The following is a 12,881-nucleotide window of genomic DNA, read 5'->3' as shown; positions in this document are numbered from 1 at the left end:
AATAAATAAATAACAATAGATTACAATACTAAATACAAAAAATAACTTAAGTAAACACGTTATCAGACCTGCAGGACAGCAGCTTTCCACACAAGATCTGCTAGTTGCCTCTCTCTGCAACATATAATCCTTTGCTTTTATTCTTTGTTTGATTATTAATGAATCTAGGCCTATGCAGAGGGCAGTTGTCCTTCACTGCGTAAATGTATTCTGTCCACAAACCCCCGTCTGAGGTGTTTAAAACACACTGTTGTGATGATGGATGGAGTGTTTTGATCAGACTTATCATCAGTCTTAGTTGATTCAGTGCAGCATGCTCACGGATGATGTGCGCACGCATTTCAATTACTTTTCAAAAGGAGGTAAAGAAAAAAAGACAAAATACCTTTTGTTTGGGTAATTATCGACTTCTGCTGTAAAACAGGAGTCTAATGGTGGCTAATTATGTAAATGTCTGCACGGGATAGTCTCTGAAGCATCGAAGCATCTCACTCATCCTCCTAGCAGAGACATTCCCTATGGACTGTCGCTACAATAACACTGAATAATTTAATAAGCAAACACACACCGCAGCTGTGTCTTGCTTGTTAGCTAATAAAATCACATCTTATTAAAGACAGTGCTTTTTTTTTCCCCACCTTGTGTGTATAATGGGGTGACGGCTGGCAGAGTCTGAGGGAGAGACAGTAGCCCTTTACATAGCCATGGCACTGGGCTCCATGTCCCCAGGCTATACAAGCCTGACTTGTTTTGCATTAGCCATAAGACAGATGGGAGGGACACCTCCAGCATGGTGATTAAACCAAGCAGAAAAAGCTTATTGAGATGATGTGCTTGATACCTGAGAGAGGAGAGAGAGGCAGGGTATGTAAGGGCAGACGGACGAAGAAATAACTGGTATATTTTTATAACTTGCTCCAGCTCATGGCCGTATGATCCAGTGTTTACGATCACATGGTTAAAAATCACTATAAAACAGCAGAAATCAATGTCAGTTTGGAGATGAAGCCAGCCAGAGGTGTATGTTAGAGCTTGTGGTTTGTAGTTACAACTGGAAGCAAAAAAAACAAAAAAAAAAACTGCACTACAACAGCTGAAATCATCCAACATTAACCCAGAGAGTGAACCGATTTAACCCCTTGAACCTGACTGACCCAGTTTTCTTCAGCAATTGCATCCCTTCTTCTCTGGGTCATTACTTTAAGGGTAACTACACCCTCAGATTCTCTCCCAGCATATTTTAAAAAGTGCAACAGAGGAGTGAAGGAGCGGTGGCTGTTGGGAGAATGGCCTCATGGCTCTGTAGAGATGACATTCGGGCACAGGGGGAGACTGTCCGACCACCACTCAGTGCAGCATGGACACCGACAAAGGGCTGGCAGTCAGAGCTAATCAGCCATGAGAAGCTATTGTCAGACTGTCCCTTTCTCTGTTGGATAGACAGGGAGTCTGGTGGAGGTTTGACAGTTACCAGAAGCACATTTCTGGCCCTTTGAGACAGTCACTGTATGGATACTGTGCTGTAGCTGAGCTAGCACCTCTGCTACGAGAGGCTGTCCAGTGTGTGTGTGTCTGTGGGACGGTGTCAGTGCATAGCTGTAGCCCTGCTGTTTGTCACAGTTAATGTTACATTTTCTGATTATACCACAGACAACATTGTTGTTGTACCAGAGTTGGTCAGGCTTGTTGATGTTGCTAATTATATATAGTAAATTATATAAAAATAAACCCCATAAAAGTAATAAAGGGACTGTTGTCAGTACCTCTATGCAAGTAAAATCAGGTCAATCGCAGTCACACAGAAATGACTCTGTTGGACATTTTTAGTTATCTACAACCAAACCTTTAAGTGGCAGTAATCAGCTACTGGTGTATGAAAGGTGCTGCTTGTAGAGATGAGACCACAGAAAATTATCACCAACTCTGCACTTCTCCTCAGCATACACAGCATTTAAGTGTCTTCGTGTCATTGTTATAGTTTTATGGCCCATAACTTTACTGTACTGGCTTAGTCTCAACACTCTTATTAGCACTGTTTTCAGCCTTAACCACAGAATTTAACATAGTCAGTATTTCCATTTTAGTTGTTTTAGTCTTGGTTGGTTCTCATGATTTTTAAAATTGTCTGGTCAAACTCAAAATAATTCTTATTTATAGCAAATGTGCATTGTCAGTTGCTTTATAATCTTCTTGTCGTATTCATGTTTTGGTTTTCTTTCTCTAAATTTCCCGCAATAATTATTAAGGTTTCATTCCATCTCATGTGAAACACACGCAGCAGTAGATATAGCATGAAACATAAAATAACATTTAAAAAAAAGTCAGTGTGATTCTGTTTCTGTGCTACATCTGATCTGCTGCTGTTACAGTTGACTCTCTTCCAGGTCGAGCTGACAACACTACAAATGTGTCTATGAGTGCAGAATTGGTTTTCCTTTTATAGCCACTTGTGTTTAGTGTCAACAGTGTATCATAAACAGTGCGTGTAAAATCTGGTGTGAGGGAATGCTCCATAAAAGCAGAGTTGTTGTTTGTGCTGACAAAAACTGTGTGCCGTTTCCCTCCGCTTTCTAGATTCTTTTGATTAGGGCCCTTTGAAAAGTATGCAAAACACTTTGGCAAGCAGTGAGCAATTCAGGGCTACACTCTCGTACACACACTAAACGCTGTGTGCACAAAAGCTAAACTGTGTTGTGTGCAAATGTGCTCAGAAACACAAAAAACCAAGACATAGTTGCATCTACCGTGGCAATACACACAGTTGCACAGACATAGACTCACACACACACACACACACACACACACACACAGACTTGTTTCACTGTCCTTGTGAGGTACACTCATTGACATAATGTGTCACAGCTTAACTGTCACAGCTCAATGCCTGACCTTAACCTTTATCCTAACACTAACGTAAACTTAATTCTAACCCTAACCCTAAAACCAAGTCTTAACCCTTAAAAAGCAGTCTCTACCTGTGGGGACCTCTGCCTTTGTCCCCACAGCCGCCACTGGTTGGTGTGCAGTCAGTCCCCCATTAGGACATTAAAAACAAGCATACACACACCCACAGCACAAACACACACACACACATTTTTGTACCTTTAAACCAAGTCTCGAAGCCTCAGACAGAACTTTGAAGGTGTGCTACAAAGTGAGGGCCGGCTAAAATGTCCTCAATCTGCAACATTTAGAACTCAAACTAGTCCTCACCAATATAGAACTACAAGTACACACACACACACACACACACACACACACTGCTTTTTACTCTAAAGAAACTGGAAACATAAAACACATCATTTTCTGTGGCAGAGGATTTTTTTTCTCATGCAGCAGAACAGACACTGGGTGTTTTGAGCAGCAGTTTGTAGTAATTCTATTAACTATCTGAAGGTTAAGTTGCTGTTGGGTTTTGGCAGTAAGAGACAGCAGGGAATTGTGTCAGCACGTTGTGCCAAAGATGGAAAAAATAACTGGAAAATTGTACTCAAGTGAAAGTACTGTCACTATAAGGAAATGTTACTCAAGTAGAAGTGAAATGACTTAATTATGTAAAAATGTTCTCAGACAAAAGTAAAAAAAAATGAGTCAGTTAAAATCGACTGAGTAAATTTTACTGTTACATTTTTCAAAAGGGAAAGGGTGGGCTGTTATATGGTGGTAATTAGTTAATATATATGATAAAACTATTAACAAGAACACTGGAGATATATCAACGTATAAACACCGTTCCCAGGTGAGAACCTCACCAAGCCTTTCAGTCCAAACTAGCAATAAATTCCATCAACTGTTTGTCAGTTATAAATACAGCCAAACTATGAGCTCTGCAGTCACAGCAGAGATCCTTTAGAATTGTCAGCTACAGGGTGCACTGCGAACATGTAAGCATTTAGCCAGACCCAGCATGCAAGCCTTATTGTTGTGCTTGTTTTGTTCACTTCACTAACTTCTTGGCTTTACCCAGGTGCAAACACACACTCTCACACTCTCTGACACTTGGTCAGTGATTAATTAATTAAAAATTAAAGCATGTATCTAGAAAGTTTTGCTAGGAGTGGCATCTCTCGGAACACAGAGCTCTGCCCTCCAGCGACCACAGACCATAATGCTGCAGACACACCATCAGCTTTTTCTCTACTGTAGCTGCTGATCTGGCTCCTTTTTTAATTTTTTTTTCATGTGACCTGATTTTAATCTGTAATGGTAATACAAAAATATAAAAAAAAGTACAAGTACACAGAAAAATGACCTTTGTTACATGAACAAGAGTCAATATATGGTTGTTCCCAGCTAATGGTGTTGCACGATCTTCCTGGAGGCAACCTGGGAGTTAATGGAATGGCAATTGGATATTGTATCTTGTTTAAATGTGGTACCTTTAGGAATGTACTCATTAAAAGAAAGACAGATTTGGTCATTTGCTCAAACACTTAAAAGAAGGTTTAGTTTTGCTGACAGAAAACCTCTTTTGGTTGCATGGATATCGACTGCAGTGTGGAAGCAGTGTTCAAACCATAAACAGTTTTAGCACTTAGCTTTTAGGTCTCGGTCTGCTTCAAACAACGTGCTTATTGGATTGTCTGAGAGGATCTGAAACCCTGTGGGGAAGCCTCGTCAGAAAGTCTGGGCAAGTGAAACTTCTTCACATCAAAATGTGAAGATGTGGATTTATTTATTTGGTGCCATGAAATTACAAAATTGTAGAAAAAAAGTTTTTAACTAAATGAACTAAATGGTTATCTTGGCTTAACAGTTGTTCTACATTGTTTAATGGTGGGCCACAAGCCGGCATGAAAGGTGCATGCCGCCACCTGCTATACCAGAGAGTGCAACGTTACGACTTCATAAAGAGTTTATAATATGGATATTAGACCCTTTTCCTTAAGGTACTAAAATAAAACCCTCTCTACCTCCTACTGTTTATCCCCTAAATTCAGCAACTGTAAAACACTCCACTCACTTTCAGTGTTGCACTGTGTCCTTAGTCATAACCTTAGTCTTGAAAAGGTTATATCCTCCTTTCAGCACCTGCTTCTATTACTTCTGTCTCAAGCAGGTTATTCATTCTGCTAAACAATAAAATTTAATCAGGGTTGTACCAAGGACAATTCCCCCACAGTTGGTACAACCCATTACATCACTGATGACACTGATAACTGATGGTGAATTGTGTAGTCACTTTATTGAAATGACTTACCTTTCCTAAAAGATGAACATCATTGGTGAGAACTACTATATAAAAAAAAAATCCCTGAAGGGTCTGACTTGTTGTTCATGGCTAAGAGATGGCCAAAACATCTACAACCAGCCTCACAGGGTCTTTGTTGTTGGGGGTCACAAGTTTTCTCTGGAAAAAAGAAATAAAGTTTCATAGTGACTGTGCATGTAATTTACTGTGTAATTTACTGACTTGAAAATAAACTTGCATAAAGCAAATATAGTCTTGCATCTCTAACAGCATTATCATATTAGAAGATTCTGCCCTCATCAAATCTGCTATTTGATTTTACGCAAATGGGATGATTACTGTGCACTTTTGTTTCCTGTTCCCCGAGGTCCCGGAGCTCTGCTTGAGTTTGATTTGTTATTTTGTCGACTCTGCACTGCTGGACAGACAACAGGCTCCACAGCTACAGCGCTGTGAGCTGTTACATGATGTTTGAAGACTTGCTGACCCATTCCCACTCCCCACCTGTACTCTCACAGCTTAGAGAACCGAAGCAGACTAAACAATTAATATCTTGTTTTCGGATGAGAAGCTGAACTTTCTGTGCAGTGATGATGTAGCTGTCTTACAGGGGCCTGTAGGGGAATTTGTGTTAGGAATTTGAATATGTATTTTCTGCATAGAATTGAAACTGATCAGAATGCTATGTCAAGACTTTGTGCTCTGAATGCATATTGGTTAATGTTAAGAAAAGGTCATGGTCAAGAAATTAATGTTGACTGGAAATTAATGTTGTAGGCTTTTTCTACTGGAGGATCATTTTAGAAGATTAATCAATCAACAGAACAAACACCATGACACGACAGAGTCAAGTGTGGAGTACATTTATAATGAACAGGTAGAATAGATTTTGACGGTTAGAACTCAGCAAGAAGTAGATCCCCGTGGGAAGCGATCTTATGGATTAGATGTTTCCCACTTGAAGGAAACTCCCCCTGGAGCCTAAACTAGGTGGTGGTGATAAGGAATGGAGCTCAAGGTTGGAACATCTTTATAGAGGGAGACTGCAGATTGGAAGATTTGATTTGAGAGAGCCAGCCATCCACGGCTGAGGTGGTGAAAGGGGCGGAGGCAGGTCACGAATCATTGCGGTGCCGAAATAACAGCAGAGAGAGAGTCTGACAACTTACGAGGTTGTGGTTGGTTGAAATCAAGAAAAAATCATGAGCAGTTGGAGCTTAGAAATAGGAAACTGTGCCTATGACTTTAGAAGGCATGCACAGGGAGAGTCATCCTGACTGAACTTTCCCAAAGCTTCATATGTAGTGCTGTAGTAAGATTTGGCCTCAGTTTCAGCTGTATTTTGCAGGTGAGCTGTGCCTGAAAACGTGCTAAAGTCCTTCATGAACCATAAATATCCATACCAAATTCAATGGCATTCTGACCTGTAGTTGTCATAGCTCTAGAATAAAACGATAATGTGTATGGTAGACGCTTATCAGCCTTTGACATCAACTTTTCAAACTCATTCTTTCTAATTCATATCTAATACACTATTAGTTAGGTTTGCTAAATACAGTTTGGACAAAGTGTAACTGCTGTTTTTATTGTGTTCTCTGGCAACTGTTTGCCTATGTATAATTATTAAGTGTAGATTTGATGTCACATCAGCAGTTCTCAGGGACTGGTCTATGCACCTCCTACCAGAGCAGCCTTTCTCTAATGATTTCTCCAGTGCTTTAAAGCTGAGTGTCCACATGCAGTGAAGATTAAATCGCCCTTCTTGATCACACGCCTTTGGTGGCACAGGTTTTCTACTTTATGCCAGCCACAAAAAATAAGATTATGGAATAGACCGGATGTAGGAAAAACCCTCCCATAGAAATGTCTTCCACTCAGTGACAAATTAGTTGTGTTTAAACAGGCCAAAGTCTCAGACAGGATCTCAGAGAGGATAACTCATTCACCGTGTTGATCTAACCAAGGCTGATAGTGGTTGTGGTTACCTTTGCAAATCTATGGCCACTACAGTATAATGAGGGTATTAACGAGGAGCGAGGAGTTTTTGTTTTTTTGTTGTTTTTTTTTTATTATTGAAAGGGCTAGAATATTCTGAAAGAAAGATGTTACATTAAAAATGTGCTTGGGTATTTCAAGAGGTTTTAGCTAAAATAAGTCTATTGGATGTCATGTCTTTTTTTTTTTTCTTCCCAAAAGCATTACATCAGGACATTGTTCATCTCTCCTCTTTGTAATTTTGCATCTGGACAGAATATTGGAGAAACAACAATAAGAAAAAAAGACAATTTAAAAAATAGAAAATTTAAAATCAATGTTGTTTCTTGGAAATCATTAGCTGAGCATTTAGCTTTTTAGTCATTAAATTCTGAATGAATAAATAATCTTAATTAACCTCAGATCAGAGAAAATCTTGGGGTCTTACCTGCCTGAGTAAACTCGTCTCTGTCATCCAGGCCGTAATCAGAATATCACTTACACAAAAAATGACTGTAAAAATGCAAAAATGAATCATGGACAAACAAAAGATAAAAGCTTCACACAGCTACTCCACATTAAATTTACTTTAACTGTCAAGCCTTCGTCCAGTGCCCATCACATCCCACAGCATGAGAAGCAACAAGTACAAACACAACCCATTTCCCAGTAAAACACAGACAAGTGCAACACACTGTGAAAGAACCACACTCACATTATGCTTTTCAAAAGAGAAGAGGACAAAGTGCTTTTCAATGCTGTACTTTATCTATTGTTTGAAAAGTCATAATTCATGTTGGGATGGACACGCCCCCACAAATGTGATATTTCTGGAAAGGCCACGATGTCCAATATACGGGGGTCACAGATTTCAACACAACATAGTTATTGAAATGCGGAAGAGAGAAACAGATGTCCCCCATAGAGGACAAAATTGCAGCACTGGGTCTCAAGAGACAGCCATTCATCGCGTGGACCCCATGCGTTTTTCCAAGATCTCACGTACAGTTTAAATGTAATCAGCTCTGGATCCCTTTTTGTAGGCTCCAGGAAGCCCACCTCAGCTCTCTGCTTGACTCGGGAGTTAAAGGCGGTTATCTGACTCTCCGTGTATTCACAGCCACTGCTCTCGCCTTATCAGCAGTCTGAAGCTTGCATGCTCAATCACCTGATTTGTCAAGGGTGACTCCGAAAGATTCTGATAGGCACTCCGCAAATCACCCAGTTGATCTAAAATATCGACCAGCCACAAAAAGTCATTACACACAATAATGGCGGGCAGGACCTTGAAGATGTGACTTAATTAGGTTTCAAATGGCTTCAAAAATGCCTTCAAATCTGCTCCCCTGGAGAGTTATGCGCTCTTGGATTTTTCTCAGTGATTACAGGTGTAGAAAGAGAGGCCCGCTGCTACTGACGACGCGGCTGCCGCTCCTAACTATAGATGATAGCAACAGCACAGACATCAGAGATGTACAGTCATACAGATTCACACTACTGCTGCTATTTAGCATGCTTGTCTGCTTCAGCCTGTATTTTCCTCACAAGCGATAATGACTTGGGCAGACAGAAAGCACATACTGCTGCTGGAGCTGCAAAAAAAAAAGTTCTGCTGAGGCAAATGACGTGTTTTCCTAATGAAATTTGGAAAGTAATTGAATGTAAATGGTTTTTCAGGCCTTGATAGAGCTGCATACATTGGCTGTGTTTAAATGAGTGGTGCGAGTGCTCTGCCTGTCATTGTTTCTTTTAGTCGCTCGGGACATTATAGCTGCTGGAGACAAAAATAATTTGTCATTAACCTCCAAAATATGAGGCCTTCGCTGTCAGTATAAACAGTATAGCTTTCACAATCAATAAATGTGAAGTCATTTGGTTTTTGATTGTTCTGTGTCTGTTAGGATTTCTTTTCTTACTCACAGTGCAATTTTTCTCCCCTCTCAGAAAACCAAGATTTCCACGTACGATAAGATGTGGGAGTTCATGAGTAGTCGGAGGCACTCTGTGATGGTGAAGAACGTCGAGGAAGGCATCCACCGTGTGCTCACCTCGGACTACGCGTTCCTCATGGAGTCCACCACCATCGAGTTCGTCACGCAGCGCAACTGCAACCTCACCCAGATCGGAGGCCTTATCGACTCCAAAGCCTACGGGGTTGGCACCCCAATGGGTATGTGTTCTACAGTTATACGACATGGTGTAGCTGAAGCAAAACTTAAGCTCTGATGCATGTAACATACGCTCAAGTGGTGGAATGAGAGGTGCTGTAGCAGCTTCATTGCTGTCCTTTGCAACTGTCATTGCTGTTGTAGCTTCGTTAAAGTTTGGAAGTAATGGTCCTTAGCTAAACGCAACCCTTCACGTTATTCTTTCGTAAACAGCTGTGTACTCTGGTTAATTGTGATTTCCTGATATTTCGTGAATCCGTGCATTTAAAATATCTTGCTTTATTTTTCTGGGCTCCATTCGATGGACCTGGTAATGGCTTGAATAATCCTCCATGGTATCTCCAAATATGACCAGTAATGTAGTAGCAGTTCAAAAGAAGGATCCTGCCTTGATGTGCTGTGTATATCTTGAGTGTAGATCATGAACGTTTCTATAAAATGTTGTAAACTCTGTTGCTGCAAATTAAAAGCCGTGTATTTGGTGCATTTATGCTGCACCACATCCCTGAGGGCAAATCGTGTGGTGGGGGGGAATACTCGGCGAGGAAAATCCTGGGGCTATCTCCGGCAAGGCAACAGTGTAACACAAATAGTGGGGATGAACGGAGAGGGCGGCTCTGCAGCAGATTGTCATAATCTTGTTACAAACGCAGTGTGAAGAAAAACTCTGGCTCAGTACTTGCGGAATTACAACTGACAGACAATTTAACATCATGGCCTTGTGATGCAGGCTGCTCTTAAGCTGTATTCTTTAACATAGAGGGGATTGTGAGCTATTTCCTGCGGTGTGTTTATGCCTCCTAAGATCAAATTAATGCTAACTAAATGGTGTTCTTGTTTCTAGATAACAAAACATCACGCGGGCAACACCTGTAAGCCTTGGTCAACCAAGTTTCGAACCTATAATTTTCAAGTTGGGCAATATGTATGCTAACAATTGAGCCACCATGGCAACTGAGTACTGGTGCTGTGCCTCTATTAATGGCAGTATGGATCAGTGCATCCACCACTTCAGCCCAGACTGAGTGCCCTGAAACTGGGAGAACTCTTTGTTGAAGCTAAAGTCAAAAAGTGAAATATCCCAAACCAAGACTTGTTGTTGTTGTTGTTGTTTGTGACTGCACTTTTCCATCAAATGATCAAATCAAATGAAAATCTGTTATCTATTAGCAACTCTCGTCCGCATCTGCCTTCAAAAGTGTCTCTCCAGCACCCAGCCTAGCTGTATTGTCCTGACAAATCAGGGAAATGTCTTGTGGGACATTGAGTGCTGGCAAGGTCGTTTGCTGCTGTTTGTGTATGCTCTGCTGGTCAGCCACAGAAGGTAATTTGAGTGACTGTAGCTGTGTGTGAAAACAGTGGAGGTAGGCTATATTTTCTTTGGGTGATTGCATTTCCTGACTGATGTGCTCCCTTTGAAGGTGCGCTACTGTGTGTGTGTGTCTGTGTGTGGGTGTGTGTGGGTGTGGGTGTGTGTGGATATGAATTTTCCGAGGTGACTGCGTACTTGACTATAGCATAAAACTTACATCGTATATATTTTACTGCTTTCTGTGACTGAACAAATAACGGTGTATACATTTATTCATATTATTCATGTGGTTGTCCTTGTGTGTGTGTGTGAGTGTGTCACTGAAAAGAAGAAAGAAAGAAAGCTCGAGAGGGTGAAGGGAATGAAGGGAGCGTGAGTGCACCACACAGTTGTTGTCCGTACTGGGGGGAAAAAAAAAAAAAAAAAAAAAAAGCAGGGGTGTTAGCATCATTACTCCCTGGTGGCCCATTCACGTGCTGTCAGGACAAGGTATTTAAATTGCTAATCCTACCCTTTTATTACCCTTTACCATATGCAGCGTGTATTCCCATATAGCCAGGACATTTAACACATTTCTCATTGACTTGAACAGAGAGTAGCTGTTGGCCTGCATTAGTACATGGGCTCTGATAGAGCTGTATAACTCAGTGCTCAGCCCCTTGGCAGCTGCCTCAGCTCTGTAATGGACAGGCCGAGTTCACCTCCCAGGTGTTAGTCATTGCTCAAGCTAATGGTGTGTTTACTTCATTAAACATCCACTGGTAAATACTTAAACATATCAGGGACGTATGTAGAACGAAGATAGATCCTATACGTGCAGGAAGAAGAACTTTTAGTGGGTTTTTTGTGTGTGGTTTTTGTTTTTGTTAAAGAAAACTTGTGGCCTCTGTAACCTATATTAGTGCACAAAACATCCCTTATAAGATAAGATAAGATAAACCTTTATTAGTCCCACAATGGGGAAATTACATCCGTTACAGCAGCAAAGAGGACGATACAGCAAGGTATAATATTTAGAAGTGTCCTATTTTCATCTGTCATCCAGTCCACAATGCATAAATCCTTGGGAGGTGGTGTCGTCCACAGCTGGGTTTGAACCCACGACCTCAGTAGCTAACTGGGCAAAATTATGGTATAATTTGCAATATTAGTGTGTTGTTGGAGCCCAGAACTCGTCACAGGAACATGGAAACTTCACTGTACCTGTGGCTGTGCCTCGGTGGGTTGTCCATTAATTGTAGGTTTCCTACTGTCAACACTTTGAAGTTTGTTTGAGGCAGGACGCTGAACCACCAGCTGCTCTCAGTGATTGGGCCAGTGCCTTGCAACCATTGCTGTGTGAGTATGTGTGTGTGTGTGTGAACGGATCAGCGAAAGGCAAATTGTAAATCGCTTTGGATAAAAGCTCTATATAAATGACAATGCTATTTCAACTGGTAGAAGTACAGGATCTAAATTTAGATTTAGTTCCTCACCTGTAGCTCCTTGTCCCAGAACAGTCCCTGCTCTGAGGGTAGCACTGCCCAATGATCCAGTATAGTAGTACAATAATTCATTTCCAAATGCTTTGAAATGTTGAAGTCTCTAACAGGGAGCAGCAGTATTACAAAATTGAGAGATTGCTCTTATGTATTAACAATTAATTGGGATTTAACTATATAGCAATGTCTGCATCATGTTTTTAATATAAATCCAGACATATCTGAAAGTGCATATTCTTATAGAGGACAGCAGGTTTGTATTCATATCACCAGATCCCCCATGTGGTGGTACAGAAATAAGAAAGTGCTATCAGGTCATCTCTAATTTTAACTCAACAAAAACAAAACAGTTGAGATAAAAATACACTCCCTCTTCATCATGGCAATTTAAATCTCTCGCATCTGCCCTAGCGACCGTACCGTGACTGTCTGCTGGGGAGCAGGCAGGGGAACGTCTGCCCTCCACAGTGTCAGTGTTAAGTGAACTTAATATTAGTTTCCTTGTTTTTTCTTCTCTACAAGCTGATTTTTTTTTGGCAGTATTTCTTAAACTGGATGCAGTGCAGAGGTGAGAGATTGGCTCCAAAGCTGGAACACTGTGTTTAAAAGTGTTCTGTGTTTTTTTTTTTTTTTTTTTTTGGTGATAGCGTTTATGTTATTTCCAATAGGTCATTAAATGGAGTCACTGTCAGTACAACCATCACAGGTTTTATTTCCACATTTTGTACAAGACAGCTTGTGCAGCAGCCACTGCC

The 12,881-nt window shown here is 40.8% G+C and overlaps 1 protein-coding gene across 3 annotated transcripts in view; it reads left to right on the top strand.

Annotated features, from left to right (window-relative positions):
• The window catches only part of grik2 (glutamate receptor, ionotropic, kainate 2), a 211,281-nt gene that overhangs the window by 173,500 nt on the left and 24,900 nt on the right, over positions 1-12,881 (top strand). For all 3 annotated transcript variants that reach the window (XM_041043959.1, XM_041043961.1, XM_041043960.1), the window contains exon 14: positions 9,110-9,335. In XM_041043959.1, coding sequence (XP_040899893.1) covers positions 9,110-9,335 — 226 coding nt within the window. The remainder of the gene's footprint in view (positions 1-9,109; positions 9,336-12,881) is intronic.

The sequence above is a fragment of the Toxotes jaculatrix genome, chromosome 8 (assembly GCF_017976425.1).
Source record: "Toxotes jaculatrix isolate fToxJac2 chromosome 8, fToxJac2.pri, whole genome shotgun sequence".
In the NCBI taxonomy this organism is placed as follows: Eukaryota; Metazoa; Chordata; class Actinopteri; family Toxotidae; genus Toxotes; species Toxotes jaculatrix.
Note: the sequence above shows the minus strand (reverse complement) of the source record. Positions and strands in the feature narration are given on the sequence as shown.